Genomic DNA, 19407 nt, shown 5'->3' with positions numbered 1-19407 from the left:
ACAGAATGCAATACAAATCAAAAGGTCCACATCTTATACATAAAATCTGTGAAGATGTGATGTACTGTATAAACATATGTGCGTCTCTTTGAACATCTAGTCACATTTGTGTAGTTAATTGTGTAACACTAAAAGCATTTTTAAGGTAAACTCAATTTAAAGGCTTGTTCACACCGTCACTTGTTATCGCCGACGTTTAACGCCTCGTGACTAAACAAAGGGCGCCAATGTGAGTGTGCACACCGCCACGCAAAACGCGAGGCGTAAAAGCGCCATTTTTTAAAAAACGCCTCGGGCTCGTTTTTTTGGTTTGACGCACCGCGTTAAAAACTGGCCGACCAATGAGATTGGTGCTTTTGTTGAATGTAAGATGAATGTAGAGCTGCAGGTCTCATAGGTGTCTGAACACAAAGGGCTTTATGACAAACGCGACAGCGACTATAAAAGTCTCAATAAGAGGCAGTTGTTATGGATGTTATCGCCGACGTTTAACGCCTCGTGACTAAACAAAGGGCGCCAATGTGAGTGTGCACACCGCCACGCAAAACGCGAGGCGTAAAAGCGCCATTTTTTAAAAAACGCCTCGGGCTCGTTTTTTTGGTTTGACGCACCGCGTTAAAAACTGGCCGACCAATGAGATTGGTGCTTTTGTTGAATGTAAGATGAATGTAGAGCTGCAGGTCTCATAGGTGTCTGAACACAAAGGGCTTTATGACAAACGCGACAGCGACTATAAAAGTCTCGATAAGAGGGAGTTGTTATGGAGAGGAATTGCAGATCAAATAGGATTCAATGTGTACCGGGGTATTTCTGTTTTTCATTAAGTGCCATCTAATGTCAGGGAGTGAATTTGCACGTTCACTCGGCTCATCGCCTGCGAAAATCGCTTGGGTATGAACACAAAAGACGCAGTCGAAAGTTGAAAAACGTTGGCGATAAGCGTGTGCGATAATCGTCCCGGTGTGTACGAGGCTTAAGGCTGTTTATCTTGGACATTTAAGATAAAAAATATAGGAAAGTAGTGAAAAAAGAAATATGTGAAAATGAATGATGAATTATGGCAGAAATCTTTTCCATCTTCCATAATTATCAATTGTAATTTAACAGTTTGAAAATAAATATGTGGCATTATTTTATTATTTTATTTTTGTATTTAAATATTATTGTAAGCTATTAATCCATTCTCCTTACACCGAGGTCTGTCTAGCATAGTTTTAATATAAACTCAGTAGCAGCAACTTATGGTGCATATATTGGTTTCGAAAATCCTTGCAAATCTTTGCAAAATGTTAAAAGTTAAATTAAACAAAATATATCTAAGCTTTATTGGTGTGTTTATTAAGGATGATGTTCATTATTAACCATTATGTACACCAATAAGTTTCCACTGAAGTTATGTGTAGGTCTCATTACATTTAATGGTCCTTACAGAACATACAACCAGAAGTCTTCCATTTAGTCCATAGTGATGGAATGAACAGTAAAAGGTGTTCAGCAAAACGATTGCACAACTCTGAACTATGTTCATGTTGATCAATGTGTGATTGCCTCCAGGATATAACCCTAACCCTTTCCTGTTATTGTCATGATTTTCCAAACTTTCCATATTTAACCTCTGACCTCAGGAGTAAGCCATCATTCACTCCCGTTTGGAATATCATGTTTAAATCAATATGTTTCAGGCAGCAATTTCAAAGCCTTTATGTGATGCTATTGAGTTTCCACCCACAACCCTTTTATGCTGTGACTATATGCGGAGGGGTCTTTGATTGCAGCTTAGCTGAGGTATGAAAATGGAATGTGGAGAATCCAAAAAAGAGAAAACACAGTTGGCTCCATGGTCTTCTGTGCTTCTCAGAGTGTTGAAATGGAAACCCACTCTCACATCCGCCAAGGCAGTGGCTATTCTTAGAAAGGGCACAGTTGGGACCACATGCATTATTTATGAGGTGGATACACATTCATCTTTCAACCTCTGGGCCACCTCAACTTAATCACTGTGGCACTAACATACCGAGGTCAAAAATTCAGTTGTAACAAACACAATAACACACAAAGTGTAACTCAGCAAGGGAGACCGAAACCAAAGAGACAAGTAGTTGTGCGTCTTTCGAAAACACTCGCGTCTCTCTGGAACTCTACAAAAATGTAGCTGTTTACAAGTAAACAATTAGCATTCGAGCGGATGAAGTGGTTGACAACAAGTCAGAGGCAGTAACTAGTGTGGTGTGTACTAGCAATAGTAGTTGTAGTATTAGTAGAGAACACATTCGCTATTGTAGCTTGCGCTTTTAGGTTACCGCCATCCCTCAAAGACGGTATTTGCGCAGGAGGTCGGCTTGCCACATGTATTTGCGCTCGGGAAAGTGCTCGGGAATCTTGATCTTGCGGAATTCCTGGATGCACTTCTCCAGCTCCTCTTCCACAGTCAACTTTTCTTTCGCTGGGCGCTTCTTGCAGGTGCTGGTGTCCCGGGAACTTGCGGTGAGCGTCCGGAGAAGGTCGCTCTTGCGACGGTGCTCGGACTGCTGCTGCTGAAGGAGATGCTGAACGGGGCCTTTCTTGGGAGGCCTGTCCAACGTTTGCACATGCGTCTGTCGGCTGACCGGGCCGCGGATGACGGTACCTTGCGGGGAGCTGGCCTCGGAGTGGCTCTCTGAGCTGGAGGTGGAGAGTTCGTTGAAGGAGGTTCCACTCTCACCTTCGCCTTCACCTTTGTGACCCTTGCAGCAGCAGTCGCAAGGTGGAGATGACCAACGAGACGGGCCACCTGGAAAAGAGAAGAGTTCACTCAAGGCCTGAAGGGTGACATGGACTATGTGTATGGAATACTAGTGTACTGCTTACTGTATAATATGTCATGTATAGCAGACAGTAGCGTTCTGTCCAACAGAATATTCAGTGTATATGATTTTATTTAATAAATATACAAATGGACGCTGCTTTATTAGCCACATTTCCACTGTTGGGCCAAGTTCTAGTGTGTGCCAAGGCCAGTCGTGTTTCCACTGTCACTTCCGGGACTTGATCTGGCCTCCTCTGGATCAATGGCAAGGGGTTTTTGGCCCGCCGACAGTGGAAAAGCGGCTATTGAAAACTTACTTCTCTATCCCTAGAGCCCAACCCTGCTTGTACCTCTAACCATATGGAACCTGTTAATTAATAAAATTCCAGGAAGAGAACAAAAGTTTTGAATGTGGTAACAATATGGGCTGCATGCATGAGAACAAAGCATCCATTTCAATTAGGCCCCATTTATATTACATGGTTCAAGTGACCCAATTCCAATATATTTCCTCTTATTTGGCACAGATCGGATTACACAAACGTGGAAACAGGAAAAAAGCACATGGATTCCGTTATTCTCAGTTTGGTTTCATGCCTCATTCATATGTGGAAATAAATCTGAAAATGAGTTGGACACGTTTATTTGAATCTGCCATGTAAGCGGACAGATTGGATATTCCCGTCAAAGCGAGTAGTACACCTTTAAAAAAGTGACGTTAGTGAATGAAGGCAACTCAGGTGGATATCAACTGCGATCACATGACTCTTTTCAATGGTGCAATGGAGGACGAAGAGCTCTCATCAAGACCTGCAGTGTAAATGTGGCCTATTAAATAACCGCTACCATATTTATTTCCACTTTTTGAACATTTCCTTTATTTTTACTTAAAATAAATGCAAAAACAATGGTGGGCAGAGCTAGTGTTGCTCGGACAACTCTGACAACTTTTAATCCCTTTCACACACAGTATGATTTACAGAGCCAGAGTTTAGAGTAATAAGTATGTTGTGAATTCAAAACAATCCTAACATGCTGCAAGATTTGAAAACTGATACTTCTTAATGTTAGCGTCACATATGCAGCTTCAAATGTATGGGTTTTCTAATGGTTTGTTCGGTAGCTCATGCGAAACAGTGCTGTACTTGTGAGGTGAACGCTCCGGTACGAATCCTGTGAAACTACAGTTCCATAAAACAGCTCAAACTTGTGTATACAGTACAGTTGCATCAACGAATGCATTTTTATATCACTTTTGCATTCATTCACACTATAGCGTAGGTTTAGGGTTGGGTTTGGTGTAGGGGGATTGTTATTTTCCAAACACAACAGATCACTCCCCGGATATTTGAATTCTGAACCACCGCAATACATACCCGAAGCAACGTAATAAAAATGCAGCAATACATAGCTGTACTAACGCAATAAAAGTGTAGCCATGGACACGTATTGAATGCGCGTTTTAGCGCCACTCACTGGACACTTCACTTTGAAACTGCCGCGAAATGTAAGGTAAGTAATAACGGTGATGCAGAAATGTCACCTTGACCACATATTTCCAATGAGCCTAGGTTGCTATATTATTGCCATTCTGGAAATAGTGTTACAGTGTTCCGGAAAACCTGTGTTGAAAGCAAAGATCATCTTAGCACCAGTATAATAAGGCTTACTCCACAAAAACATACTGTATGCTTTTATGTCAGCCACAAAGCACCACAATCAGGAGTGTGAGACGCTTCTTGCAGGTGCTGGTGTCCCGGGAACTTGCGGTGAGCGTCCGGAGAAGGTCGCTCTTGCGACGGTGCTCGGACTGCTGCTGCTGAAGGAGATGCTGAACGGGGCCTTTCTTGGGAGGCCTGTCCAACGTTTGCACATGTGTCTGTCGGCTGACTGGGCCACGGATGACGGTACCTTGCGGGGAGCTGGCCTCGGAGTGGCTCTCTGAGCTGGAGGTGGAGAGTTCGTTGAAGGAGGTTCCACTCTCACCTTCGCCTTCACCTTTGTGACCCTTGCAGCAGCAGTCGCAAGGTGGAGATGACCAACGAGACGGGCCACCTGGAAAAGAGAAGAGTTCACTCAAGGCCTGAAGGGTGACATGGACTATGTGTATGGAATACTAGTGTACTGCTTACTGTATAATATGTCATGTATAGCAGACAGTAGCGTTCTGTCCAACAGAATATTCAGTGTATATGATTTTATTTAATAAATATACAAATGGACGCTGCTTTATTAGCCACATTTCCACTGTTGGGCCAAGTTCTAGTGTGTGCCAAGGCCAGTCGTGTTTCCACTGTCACTTCCGGGACTTGATCTGGCCTCCTCTGGATCAATGGCAAGGGGTTTTTGGCCCGCCGACAGTGGAAAAGCGGCTATTGAAAACTTACTTCTCTATCCCTAGAGCCCAACCCTGCTTGTACCTCTAACCATATGGAACCTGTTAATTAATAAAATTCCAGGAAGAGAACAAAAGTTTTGAATGTGGTAACAATATGGGCTGCATGCATGAGAACAAAGCATCCATTTCAATTAGGCCCCATTTATATTACATGGTTCAAGTGACCCAATTCCAATATATTTCCTCTTATTTGGCACAGATCGGATTACACAAACGTGGAAACAGGAAAAAAGCACATGGATTCCGTTATTCTCAGTTTGGTTTCATGCCTCATTCATATGTGGAAATAAATCTGAAAATGAGTTGGACACGTTTATTTGAATCTGCCATGTAAGCGGACAGATTGGATATTCCCGTCAAAGCGAGTAGTACACCTTTAAAAAAGTGACGTTAGTGAATGAAGGCAACTCAGGTGGATATCAACTGCGATCACATGACTCTTTTCAATGGTGCAATGGAGGACGAAGAGCTCTCATCAAGACCTGCAGTGTAAATGTGGCCTATTAAATAACCGCTACCATATTTATTTCCACTTTTTGAACATTTCCTTTATTTTTACTTAAAATAAATGCAAAAACAATGGTGGGCAGAGCTAGTGTTGCTCGGACAACTCTGACAACTCTTTCACACATTCACACACAGTATGATTTACAGAGCCAGAGTTTAGAGTAATAAGTATGTTGTGAATTCAAAACAATCCTGCAAGATTTGAAGATTTGAAAACTGATACTTCTTAATGTTAGCGTCACATATGCAGCTTCAAATGTATGGGTTTTCTAATGGTTTGTTCGGTAGCTCATGCGAAACAGTGCTGTACTTGTGAGGTGAACGCTCCGGTACGAATCCTGTGAAACTACAGTTCCATAAAACAGCTCAAACTTGTGTATACAGTACAGTTGCATCAACGAATGCATTTTTATATCACTTTTGCATTCATTCACACTATAGCGTAGGTTTAGGGTTGGGTTTGGTGTAGGGGGATTGTTATTTTCCAAACACAACAGATCACTCCCCGGATATTTGAATTCTGAACCACCGCAATACATACCCGAAGCAACGTAATAAAAATGCAGCAATACATAGCTGTACTAACGCAATAAAAGTGTAGCCATGGACACGTATTGAATGCGCGTTTTAGCGCCACTCACTGGACACTTCACTTTGAAACTGCCACGAAATGTAAGGTAAGTAATAACGGTGTTGCAGAAATGTCACCTTGACCACATATTTCCAATGAGCCTAGGTTGCTATATTATTGCCATTCTGGAAAGAGTGTTACAGTGTTCCGGAAAACCTGTGTTGAAAGCAAAGATCATCTTAGCACCAGTATAATAAGGCTTACTCCACAAAAACATACTGTATGCTTTTATGTCAGCCACAAAGCACCACAATCAGGAGTGTGAGACAGACAACATTCAGCGCTATCCACCTAACAGAGTGAAGCCAATTACACAGGCTGTGTTTTCTAAGGCCTGTCACTGATGAACTATGTCTGTTATTCTCCACCACACTGATCCACGCTATTTCACAACACTGATCCATGTCAGATTTTTAATTATGCAACCTCAATCCATTTGCATTTAATTATGCAAATGAAAGTCGGGGTGTCAAAAATGATTCACAGTGAGAGTGGCGGCACTTGATCAAACCCATTAGCCACCTATATGAATGTTTATGCACAAAGTCAGGGCCACATAGTTATAATTAAATATAATATAAACGGTAATTGTGCAGTTGTGTCCACCTTCACTGTCAAATTATCATCTTTCAACACAGTAACAAACACAGTAGTGTGCATACAAAATTATACTACAATCTGGACTCAGTCAATAAATGTCAGTGGATAAATACATATAATATGAACATATAGTACATAATATCACTGTATATACTTGAATCCCTTTTATTTTAAATGAGATTAAACCTATTTATGTGATCAGTTATTAGATGTCATTAACAGTTCAGTACATCTGTTGCACCTTCAACTGTAATTTTCATCACAGAATCACAAAATGTCAGCTATAAATATATTTCGAACTTTTATCCGTAGCCTATTAAGAATTAACAAGGTTCACAGGGTGTATAATCATGCTGTAAGTGCCAGAAAGATGTTCATTTGCTGCAGTGAAACTATTTGGTAGCGCTATTGATCCCACACCAGCAATAGAGACCTTGTATTGCCAACACTGCAATAAAACAGTTGTGCTGTGTTGCAAAACACACATCAAACCTCTAGGGATCGACCTCAAGCATATGTGATGAAGTATAAATATGATTTTAAAATGAAAACACGGAGTCCTTTATGCAGTAACAACCGTGGGAGACAATATGCCAATAAATATCCATAGTGCTTAAAACATGACCTATCTTTATTGGGACAGTAAGAGGCCCAACAAAAATGACAGGAAGTTGCGCTTCTCATTATGTGGGAGAGTCTGCTCTGGAATTAATTTGTGTCACTCGGTATAAAAAGGGACCTTTGATCGATGAGTCGAGGCCTCATAATTGGTGTTTTGAAAAATGGCCCCTGACTTGGCAAAACAGCTAAATTAGCTGGTGGCCAATTTTCTTGTCTAAATGGAATTAACAGGATGTGCCAAAGCAGTGTTGACAAATACCATGCTTTTAAAAACGCCTCAGTGAATAATGCAGTCGGTCATGGGTAAATACTGAATACATTCATTAATGTATATAATAGTATTGAACGCGTTTTTTTGTGTGTATTATTGTGAAACTAAACTCTGCATTAGGGATAGATGATACTAAACTTTTTAAATTCTATATCATACCGATAATTTTTCATACAATTTTAACAATACCGATAACGTTTTTTACGATGCATTTCAAAAAAAAAAAAAATAATAATAAAATATATATATATATATATATATACTGTAAATAAATGTATATATATATTTTTTTTTTCATACATGCCAGAAATCTATATACAGAGTTCTGGCATGAAACTCTAGATGGCACAGTCCGATAGGTCTAGCTCAATCTGACCTGGTGACATCATTGTCACATGGCAGCTGATTGGTTCTCTGCTTGGTTCTCTGCTGTATCGGTAGCCAATGAGCTCGCTGCTCAATATTCAAATACCTGGCTTTTGTTTGTTGTAGCAGTTGGCAGCGCACTTCAGAGCAGCCTAAATCAACATCTAAGATAAGTGAATGCTCTTTTAATCCACATCGCTGTGTTTATTTGCATGGTCTGCCTAACTGAATACAAAATGAGCAAATATAAACAATTTTAAACTAAGTGTCATGTTATCAATTTGCATTGCGTGTATGCATTTCAATTGGGGTTCTCCATAAACATCTGCGATTATCCCAGTGTTCACATTCGTTATTTCTAAGGTCGATGTTTTCATTGTGATGAGTGCGTGGTTGATTTCAGAAGCACGTGCTTATCACAGTCATATCAACGATAGTGTTGTGGGAGAAGGGAATTAAGAGTAATCGCTATGGTTGTTGCAGTTCCGAGTAGTGATGGGCAAATTAAGCCTCATGAAGCACTGAGACTTTCCTCTGATTGTTCAGAAAAGATTCAAAGCTTTGAGAGTGTCAAAAACAGCGCCATCTGGTATTTAATAAGAAATATAGCAGCCATAAGCCTGTGAAAGACGCTCCGTCGGACAAAGCAGCAACCACAAATTCCATCAACTCATGTTACGTGCACAAATAAAAGCCTAAAAGTGTGTGTGTGTGTGTTGAATTTCTCCCTCTGATAAATTAATTTACCCATTAAACTGAAACGAAAATCATTATTATGTAATAGAAGAATAATGCACACATATATGCATGGCATATGGCAAATATTTAACTTTTTCTGAAATAATTTTTATTCTTCATATTGAATTAAATACCCCGTCATACAAGTAATAAGTCAGAATGAAAACTTATGTAAAGTAAGATCTGGGGTTCGAACATTCCGACATGCGCACGTGATTGGACAGAAAGTGAGGCTTCGTTTTTCGTTGATCACGTGATTCTCTGATACACACTCTGGCACAGAGCTTCGTGAGAAATTGCGCTGCATACTCGATATGCGCTTTGAAGCTTCAGTGTCATATGTAACTAGGGTTGGGTATCGATTGGGTTTTTTACGATACCGGTGACAAATCGATACTTTTAAAATGGTACTGGTGCCTGAACCGATACTTTATAAAAAGAGCCACACAAAAAAAAAACTATGGATAACATTAAAGAACATTACAAATATTTAAAATAAATATACATAGCATTCACATGCTCCTAGAATGCTCTCATTTCCAGAGTTGTGCTTCCCTTACTCTAAGGCTAATAAATATATTTCATGATCTGGGTCATTATTTAATACAAAACAATATTTAATACAAAACCACACATAATGTTTCTGCTGTATCTCTGTCAATCACGCTGATATTTAGTTAAAATGAGTGAATTGACTGAGTGCTGTCCGTCACTGTCTTTAATCAGTTCTGTGAATGACTGTATGGTATGCCACATGCACTGTAATATGTTATATATTTAAATATACAATTTTCAAATGAAAATAGCAACATGATCGTTTTATAAAATATGTGTTCATATGTGTTGAGGGCTAGATTTTCGCTGGAGGAAACAGCTGTGGTGTGATGAGGGGTGAACGCAGCGAAAATTTTACAGTAACGTTAGATGGGAAACCGATTGCTCCCTTGAAACCTTTTGTAAACTGTAAAGAACTGCAGAAATACAGATATTATAACAATCTATCGATAAACACACACCTTGCGTTCTCTGTTTCTGTTTGATTCTGCTCGCGCTGAGCTGCCGCCGGTCTGCGGATTGAAGAGCGCGCTGAAAGACGGGGAGGAAAACATGAAAACGCAAACGCATGCTATGAAGCACTGTCAAGAGCAAGCCAAACCAACAGATGGCGATATAATCTCAACCGTAAAGCCATGTTGGCCAATCAGAAGCCTGAAAAAGTTTCCAGTAGGCGGATATAACAGCGCAGGCGCCGACGTCACAAGCCAAAAACTTTCTTCACCCTGGCAGGCGTTTTTTAAAAATGTTCGGTTTCAGTGAACTGGTGCTGCGTTTACATGTGGTCGAACGGACAAACCGCATAGAAAAAGCTGCGTTTTTAAAAATAACCGGGGGACTAATTAAAGGGGACTGACTCTGACTCTGACTCTGAGATTAACGAGCTGTTATGCTGCTGCTGGGACTGATGAAGTGTAGAAAGTAACAGCAGATATTAAATGACTAAATTATGATATTTGTTCAGGTGGATGCTGGGGTCTTATCTATCAGATTGCAACGTATATCCATTTTGTTAATTAACATTACACATAGTGGGTTAAGCCAGTCGGCGTGGTAGCCCAGGCACACATAGTCGTAGGCTATTATTGTTAAATAGGTCGGCGTGGTAGCCCAGGCACACATAGCCCAGGCACACACACTTCAGAAACCCTCCACCTTCCCCAGCTCCACCTGTATAGATCTGCTACGGGGTGATTCATGTATGCAATATGGGGTTATTCAAGAACTGCAGAAATACAGATATTATAACAATCTATCGATAAACACACACCTTGCGTTCTCTGTTTCTGTTTGATTCTGCTCGCGCTGAGCTGCCGCCGGTCTGCGGATTGAAGAGCGCGCTGAAAGACGGGGAGGAAAACATGAAAACGCAAACGCATGCTATGAAGCACTGTCAAGAGCAAGCCAAACCAACAGATGGCGATATAATCTCAACCGTAAAGCCATGTTGGCCAATCAGAAGCCTGAAAAAGTTTCCAGTAGGCGGATATAACAGCGCAGGCGCCGACGTCACAAGCCAAAAACTTTCTTCACCCTGGCAGGCGTTTTTTAAAAATGTTCGGTTTCAGTGAACTGGTGCTGCGTTTACATGTGGTCGAACGGACAAACCGCATAGAAAAAGCTGCGTTTTTAAAAATAACCGGGGGACTAATTAAAGGGGACTGACTCTGACTCTGACTCTGAGATTAACGAGCTGTTATGCTGCTGCTGGGACTGATGAAGTGTAGAAAGTAACAGCAGATATTAAATGACTAAATTATGATATTTGTTCAGGTGGATGCTGGGGTCTTATCTATCAGATTGCAACGTATATCCATTTTGTTAATTAACATTACACATAGTGGGTTAAGCCAGTCGGCGTGGTAGCCCAGGCACACATAGTCGTAGGCTATTATTGTTAAATAGGTCGGCGTGGTAGCCCAGGCACACATAGCCCAGGCACACACACTTCAGAAACCCTCCACCTTCCCCAGCTCCACCTGTATAGATCTGCTACGGGGTGATTCATGTATGCAATATGGGGTTATTCATATGTGTCATATGTAGGGATGTAACGATTAACCGCGAGCCGGTTGAAAATCGATTCAAATATGTGACGATTAAAATTGGTTGTGATGCCAAACAAATCGCGATTCAATTAGGGGTAGGAGTTTATATGAATGTATGTCTGAGGGGAACTTACTGTCTTTAGAAAAGTTTAGATGGTATTTTTTATTTTCTTCTTGCCTCTGTATAATGCATATTAAAGTTCATAAGTGCAGCCCTGCTTTGTTTACAGCGGAAACCAAGGAAACACTTTAAGCGCCACCTGCTGGCAGAGAGTGAATCTGCATCTCGTTCCGCTCAGCTTTCATGCAGATATTTTTTATGTATAGTTTCACAAAACTATACTAAGTCTAAGTCTTTGACTAAACTAAGTCAAATCATTCTGTTTTTGCTTCAAATTTCGAAACTATACAAACTAATTTAGACTAAAAACTGCTCATGTTGCATGTATGCAGCATCTTTGTTTGGATCAAGATTAAAATGCAGTGGTTGCCTCTCATTTTAAAAGGAAAGAGCACAGACAAAGCCTTATTTTGTTTATATAAAGAGATTTATTTTATTTGTGTTACTTATTTGAATTGTTTTAAAATTTCAATTTAGTTTTGTTATTTACATTAGCCTATATTTCAGTTTTGTAATTTAGCAGACGCTTTTATCCAAAGCGATTTACAAATGAGGACAAAAGAAGCAATCAAAACCAACAAAAGATCAATAATATGCAAGTGCTATATTAGTATATTAGTATAGTGTTATATTTCAATTTCACAAAGAAACATGCAGCATTTTTTCCAAGCAAAAATAAAAGGACACATTTAATTTATAATTTATCTTATATCTCATTTTGTAAAAAAAATTAAAGAGCAAAGACAAAGCCTTAGTTTGCTTATATGAAGAGATTTTTTTATTTGTTACTTATTTCATTTGGGGCTTGTTTTAAAATTTCAATTTAGTTTTGTTATTTACATTAGCCTAAATTTAAATTTTGTTATTTAGCAGATGCTTTTATCCAAAGCGACTTTCAAATGAGGACAATAAAAGCAATCAAAACCAACTAAAGAGAAATGCAAGTGCTATATTAGTATAGTGTTATATTTCAATTTCACAAAGAAACATGCAGCATTTTTTCCAAGCAAAAATAAAAGGACACATTTAATTTATAATTTATCTTATATCTCATTTTGTAAAAAAAATTATCGTGAATCAAATCGAATCGTGAGTTGAGTGAATCGTTACATCCCTAGTTATATGTGCAGCAGCAGTATTTCTTACATGCTCACAGCAGCATGTTGTGGATGTATTGGCAGTAGCAAGTCTCGGTACTTGCTCTGCCACAGCAGCGTAGCAGAGCAAGTACTGTCTGCTTTCCAATCAGAGATCTTGCTGAGTTTCCATCCCTGAAGTGAATAACCAGGAATTTAGTTATGAGAATCCTTGATAACTGGACTTGTTTAAAAAAGCTCTTAAGTGATTTGTTTTTTTGTTTTTTTTGGAGAGCTCTTCTGTCCCTGAAAGTTGTGCACGTATACTCTAATGCTTGCTTTAGAGCCCGTGAAGAGCACAAGAAATGTTCACAGCTAAATAAAGGTATGCCTGGGCAATAAAAAAGACATATTCAAGATAAAACAATGTGTTTGTATATATTTGTTTTGAACATGTAGATATAGATTTTCCAAACATAAGAACTGTCATTTTGACCAAAAAGCCAATTTTGCCTTAATGGTTTAAAACGTCAAATGTAAAAAACTATTTATACTACATACTCAATGAAACCAATCCACTTAAATGAACAGTTTGAATTAATTCAGAGAAATGGATCAAACTTACCAACACTAACAGCATTTCAGCCACTGAAATTTAGTGGAAGAGACATTATTATAACTGTCAGTGAGTCTAAATTAGTTTAATTACACAGTCTTTAGGATAACTAAAATGACCGTTATATGCACAATATTAATAGCATAACAAATATATAATGGCCAACACTACTGTGCATCCTTATGGCAAAACATCAAAATTACAGTTGGGATAAGAAAATGTGCAATTAATTAGTCTTTTTAATCAGATAAAATGAAATGCATAACATATTCAATTAAGATTTGAAAAAAAAGAGAAATAAGTTAAAATATTTAAAAAATAAGAGTTTAAAAATAATAAGTTTACATATTTGGCAAAAATATTATTTGGCCAACTCAACATAATGCACATACATTATAATGTACATAAATAATGAACGTTCTGAATAGTTATTTTTCGTTTTTGGCTACTTTATAAAACACATGCTATTAGCACAAGATAATTCATGCTTCAATCTAAACCCATGTGTGTCCACAAGCCATTGACTGCTGAGCCTCAACATTTCTACAACAGCTGACAGGGGCAGCACCCCGTCACAGCTTCCCAGCCTCCGTGTGCTGACCGTCAAGCCCCGATCAATCTGCTGCTCCAACACACACCAGCCCGATCTGTCCACCTGGCCGCCCGGCCATCCATCTTCACTCGCACTCTGGCCGTATCAATACATCAGACAGCTGGTGAAGGTGTCTGAGCCATCGGACCCCAATTGATTCTTGTCATATACCTTGGCAACATGCTGAAGATGGCACGGGAAGATAAATGTCGGCACTGCCATGCAAGCAAATAATCAGTCTCATTGTCACTTATTTAGTTTGCCACTGTCACGTCACTGATGCACTATTTTTTTTAATGAGGTAGGACACTGTACCTCACGTCAGAGTTCCTGGCAGGAGTCTCAATCTCTGAATCTCTGGCCATAGAAGAAACTATAAGCAATAAATTTGTTAAGGTGCCAATAGACCCACATAGCCAGACTTATGAGTCTAGACCACACTGCAGCTTATTCTGGCCAAGAACAGCCCGTTAGATAGGAAGAGACAGCTACAGTAAGTCAATTCCATCCTTCAGCTCAAACACACAAATAAATTAAGCTCATTATAGATTGTGCCTAATTCATTTACATGTATTCATTTAGCAGACACTTTTATCCAAAGTGACTTACTAATGAGGAATACAACAAACAATAAAACATTTCAAACTAGTTCAAGCTACAACAAGAACGGATTTTTTTCCCAGTGGGATGGAGTTTTCAACTGCATCTTAAAGATTTTTAAGGATTTAGATGTCCAGATAGGGTTAAGAAGATCATTATAAGGAACAGTGAAGAAAAATGTTCTGGAAAGTTGTGTTTCACAAAAATTGGGACATTAGTGTTGCGCTATCCATGTAGACATCAGTGGGAAAACAGAATAGAAAGATATGTTTATGCATGTTTTTCATGATATCTGTTATTCATCAAATTATGAGAGAATATTCAAGTACTGCAGTGTTATAGCAATGCAACAGTACCAGCAAAGTATACCAAATGTTACTAGTCTGCTGAATCCTCCGTAACTAAGCGATCAAAGGTGCAAACTGTGTACAAAACAGATTTTGTGGGTGTGTTTGCAGTGTTACACTGAAAAAAAATCAGTGTAACTGTACGTCTGTACAATAGAGATCTCAAACAAAACGTTTGGTTTGCATGAAGAATAGGACACAGGAGAAGAAACTAATCTTATTAAAATGCATTACCCCCAACACTGAAGTCAATACTAAGTTCTGCTTGTGGATATCTTATTAACTTGCTTTAATCAAAACTCACATTTCTGTTAATGTTAGGGGTTACACTTTATTTCAGTAGTCACTTTAGTTATTCTGTTAACTATAAGTCACTTTGCATCTAACTCTCATTAGAGTAGTAGTAGTAGAGTATGAGTAGACTCTTAGGTTAGGGTTAGGAGAATAAGCTGGTATGTAGCCTACTTATAAAGTTACTTATAGTCAGTAGAATGGTCTGTTGGAGGACCATCACAATAAAGTGTAGATATTAAGCAGACATGAAGTTGCAAATTTAAAGTTAAAATATTTATTAAATTAAAAAATGAAGAAGAATATTTCTAACAGTGCATATTTTAGTGATGTGGTGCATTACATTATAACAGTTATTTCACTTAAGTGATCGAATTATCAAGACGCCTTTACCACATTATTATAACTTTAGGTCTGTATTAACCATCCTCCTGTGTAATTAAATTTCAGATGTTCGGTTTATGAGTCACAGCATAAAAAGTCTCTATTGCGTTTTGCTGTCTGAAAGACATTCAAGAATGTTTTGAGATGAGTCTTACATCAGCCATTTCTTTTAAGTCCAACTCAGCTTCCACTGAAGTGATAGTGTGTGTGTGTGTGTGTGTGTGTATGTGTGTGTGTGTGTGTGTGTACCTGGTATTTATCACGTTATGGGGACCAAATGTCCCCACAAGGATAGTAATACTAGTAAATTTTGACCTTGTGGGGACATTTTTGAGGTCCCCATGAGGAAACAAGCTTATAAATCATACAGAATGAGTTTTTTTGAGAAAGTAAAAATGCACAAAGTTTCCTGTAAGGGGTAGGGTTGGTGTAGGGCAATAGCACATACAGTTTGTACAGTATAAAAACCATTACGCCTATGGAATGTCCCCATAAAACATGGAAACACAACGTGTGTGTGTGTGTCCGCATTCTTTTCCATGTGTCTTTTATTCCTAGCGAGCATCAAGACATTCTCCATGCACAGTTTAAGCAAGACTGCCTCAACTGCTGAGCAATATGCCAGCTGTCAGCCAGGCATGCTGCGTTCTCTGTAGTGATGGAGTCGTCTTAATTAGGCCCATCTATTTCTGGCCATGAAACCGATGACATATTTCCCATTTAAACTTTGCTTAATAGTTTTATACTTTTGAGTTATTGCTCATGTCTCTTTGACTTGGATGGACAAAACAGTATTGTTACCATATCATTGTGCTCTACAGATGAAAGAAAGTCATACAGGTTTTGGAACAACATGAAGATGAGTAAATGATGACAGCACTTTCATATTTTCCAGGTCTTATTGTACACAAGCAATCAGGAAAAGGTTTGACATATTTTTCCGTCAAAGTGAAACAACTTCACCAAACCTCTTATTTTTCACTTTTTCATTAAAACACTTGGCTTCATTTTGGTATGGAATGCCCACTTTTCAAGATGGATAAAATTTTGCATTTCAATATTCAGTTTCACTCAGAAATATGGACATTTCACTTTGACTTTTAAAGAAAAAGTCAGCATTTCCCATTATCTCTGCTAAAAGGGCATGCTGTGATACTAACACAGAATGAGGGATTTCAGAGTAGCAATTTCTTAAGTTTGCATCATGAATATCAACACTTTTTATTGAATAAGAATGTCAAAAATAATTCATATTACCGCAACCACATCAGGCCCTCTTATGTTTCAGAGGAATTACTGGATATCAAACCATCACAATCAGTGTTTGGATAAGAGTGTAATATTCAAGGATCAGCTCTTATGCTTACATCTACTGAATAACAAAACTAAATCCTGACATTTGCATAGGATTTCATAGATCAAAAGGAATTCTTTTCATAAAATAATAAGCAAAAATTCGATGGGATGCTACTGAAATTGTCCTTGGGACTTGCTTTACTGATGGTTTAAGAAATTTGCAACATAAATGTAGCTATTACATTCAAGGGAACACAACGGGCAAAAGTTATTCATAATTATTCATGGTCATTTGGTGTAGTTGTTGCTATAAAATACCATGCAATACTTTTATCATGTTGCTACTGTAGATTTTGACACTGACATCCTGGCTACCTTTGATTGTAATTCATAATAGTTCATAAAATGATCCGATCTTTCCATTACTAATTCTATTCCTGTGCATACTACGAAATAATCCATGCAATTAAAAGTGTACTGCTGAATGTACTACCAAGATGAATGCTGTGTGTTTAAATATATTTCTAAAGATGAATTTGCAGTTTTCCGCGTCTGTCTGAGAGCGAGCAGCATCTGCAGGACTGTGTTACAAACAATGTTCCACAGACATTTTCCAGCGTAGAGGTGGAAATGGTCATGGAAATTAAAAACCTGGATTTGGTTGTGGAGTGAGGTTGAAACCATGACAACAACAGAATTTCCTGTAGCTCAAACAGTAAAGAATAGTAAAGTTGCAGAATGCCTTGAATGCAATGTAAGCCACTTTGGATAAAAGCATCTGCCAAATGCATTAACGTAAAATATGATTTTTTTTGGTCACACTTTAGTTTGGGGACCAATTCTCACTGTTAACTAATGATTAACAACAACTTTTGCCTCAATAAACTAGGTATGGGGTCGGAGTAAGAAATCTAAAATTAACCCCCGGTTTCACAGACAAGGCTTAAGCCTAGTCCTAGACTAAAATGTAAGTCTGAGCTGTCTGAACTGAAAGAAACTTGCACTGACTGATCTTAAAATATATCAGTGCCTTTGTTTTGTCTCAAAAAGCATGTTTTCTAAGCACGTTTATAAAAATTACTTAAACGTCCTAATTGAACTATGGCCTAATCCTGGCTTAGTCTAAGCCCTGTCTGTGAAACCGGGCCATGATCACGCAGAATAAGTAATTAGTATGTGCTTTACAAGTACTAAACAGCCAATATGCTAGAAATATGCATGCTAATAAGCAACTAGTTAATAGTGAGAATTGGTCCCTAAAGTGTTCACTAATAAATACTTCCCTAACACTACTACTAATATTCAACGAATGTTCCTTAATAGACTCCATCTTTGTCTGTCAGTGTATCAAACCAGATCATTTTTGAAGTAGCTTTTTCTGCCAAGGTCTCTGTGCCTCCAGCAGCGTTCACACCTGCCGCAGCGCTTACGAAGAACAAACATATCGGCAGGGCTTATTTATCTAACTGACCGCTGGAAGAAAGTGTTGATGCTGTGTTTACTGCTGCACCTGCAGATCGAGATCGGCGATAAACAATGTGACCGCACTGGAAACTAGAGCAGCACCGAGATCTCCCTCTCCCTGCGTGATGGGATCAGAGTCACAAAATCAGGAAAAAGACACGCTTGCCTGCTTAATAACTTAACTGAAGCAGAGTGAGAGGCTGATGGAGGCTGAGAAAGGGGTGATAGGTACTGGATCAATACTGTGCATCGCGAATGAATCTTCTTGTCATGGTTCCAAACTCACCCCACAACCAAACGCAGATGCTTATCTTTAAGGTCTATGTGGTCTATAAGGTCTAAGACTGGATAATAGAGTCAAGACCTATTGTTGCCATTAGACAACACTCTGAAGTAAATCCAGCTCTTTCAATTAAATATTTTTTTCTTGAATATAAAATAAAATAAAATAAAAAAACAGCTAAAGAAGTTAAAAAATCTCTTTAGAGATTTCTTTCCATACGAAAAAGAACAGCCAGGATGTTTTTATCAGTATTAAGTATCATTGATATACTACTTTAGTTATATTAATAAGTAAAAAATATTAAGCAATATTTCAAATTAGATTGTTTTTTTCTATTTTCTGTTTTCACTTTAATTTTGGTTAAAGTTTTACTTATTTTTGTGTATTTTTGTCATTTTTGTTAGTTTTTTTTTTATTATTATAAGAAGTTATTTTGTTTTTTATTTTAGTGAATATTTATTTTGAGTAACAAAAATGCTTTTTAAGTGTTTTTTTATTATTTTATTTTTAGGTTTTATTTGAGTTTTTGTAGTAATTAATTTTATTTTAGTTAAGGTTTATTTCGAGTAACATTTTATTTATTTATTTAGTTTTAGTTTTAGTTTCAGTTTTAGTTAACAATGATAACCCTGTTTGCCTTATTTTTATGTATGTGAGAAAGCCTGGGTTACAAGCAAGCGCCAGAAATTGGAGAAAGCCAAGCTGCAAAGAGAAAATCAATTGAATTTTTTAGAAAAAGTTATTATTTCTAAATAATCACTATATACTCCAAAGCCATGGGTGCATAACATCCACTAAAGCTCTGCTATAGACTGAC

At 38.3% G+C, this 19407-nt stretch overlaps 1 protein-coding gene across 1 annotated transcript in view; it reads right to left on the bottom strand.

The window, feature by feature from the left end:
- Positions 1-1717: 1717 nt before the first annotated feature.
- kctd16b (potassium channel tetramerization domain containing 16b) overlaps positions 1718-19407 on the bottom strand; it is a 70003-nt gene continuing 52313 nt past the window's right edge. Inside the window, exons 2-3 of the mRNA XM_016267586.1 lie at positions 4772-4840; positions 1718-2707 (exon numbers count right to left, since the gene is read on the bottom strand). Of these exons, the coding sequence (XP_016123072.1) occupies positions 2310-2707; positions 4772-4840 (467 nt within the window). The 3' untranslated portion in view covers positions 1718-2309. The remainder of the gene's footprint in view (positions 2708-4771; positions 4841-19407) is intronic.

Source organism: Sinocyclocheilus grahami, unplaced genomic scaffold (genome assembly GCF_001515645.1).
Source record: "Sinocyclocheilus grahami isolate Dianchi unplaced genomic scaffold, SAMN03320097.WGS_v1.1 scaffold39.1, whole genome shotgun sequence".
Lineage (NCBI taxonomy): Eukaryota > Metazoa > Chordata > Actinopteri > Cypriniformes > Cyprinidae > Sinocyclocheilus > Sinocyclocheilus grahami.
The sequence above is the reverse complement of the archived record's forward strand: the minus strand, read 5'-3'. Positions and strand labels throughout refer to the sequence as shown.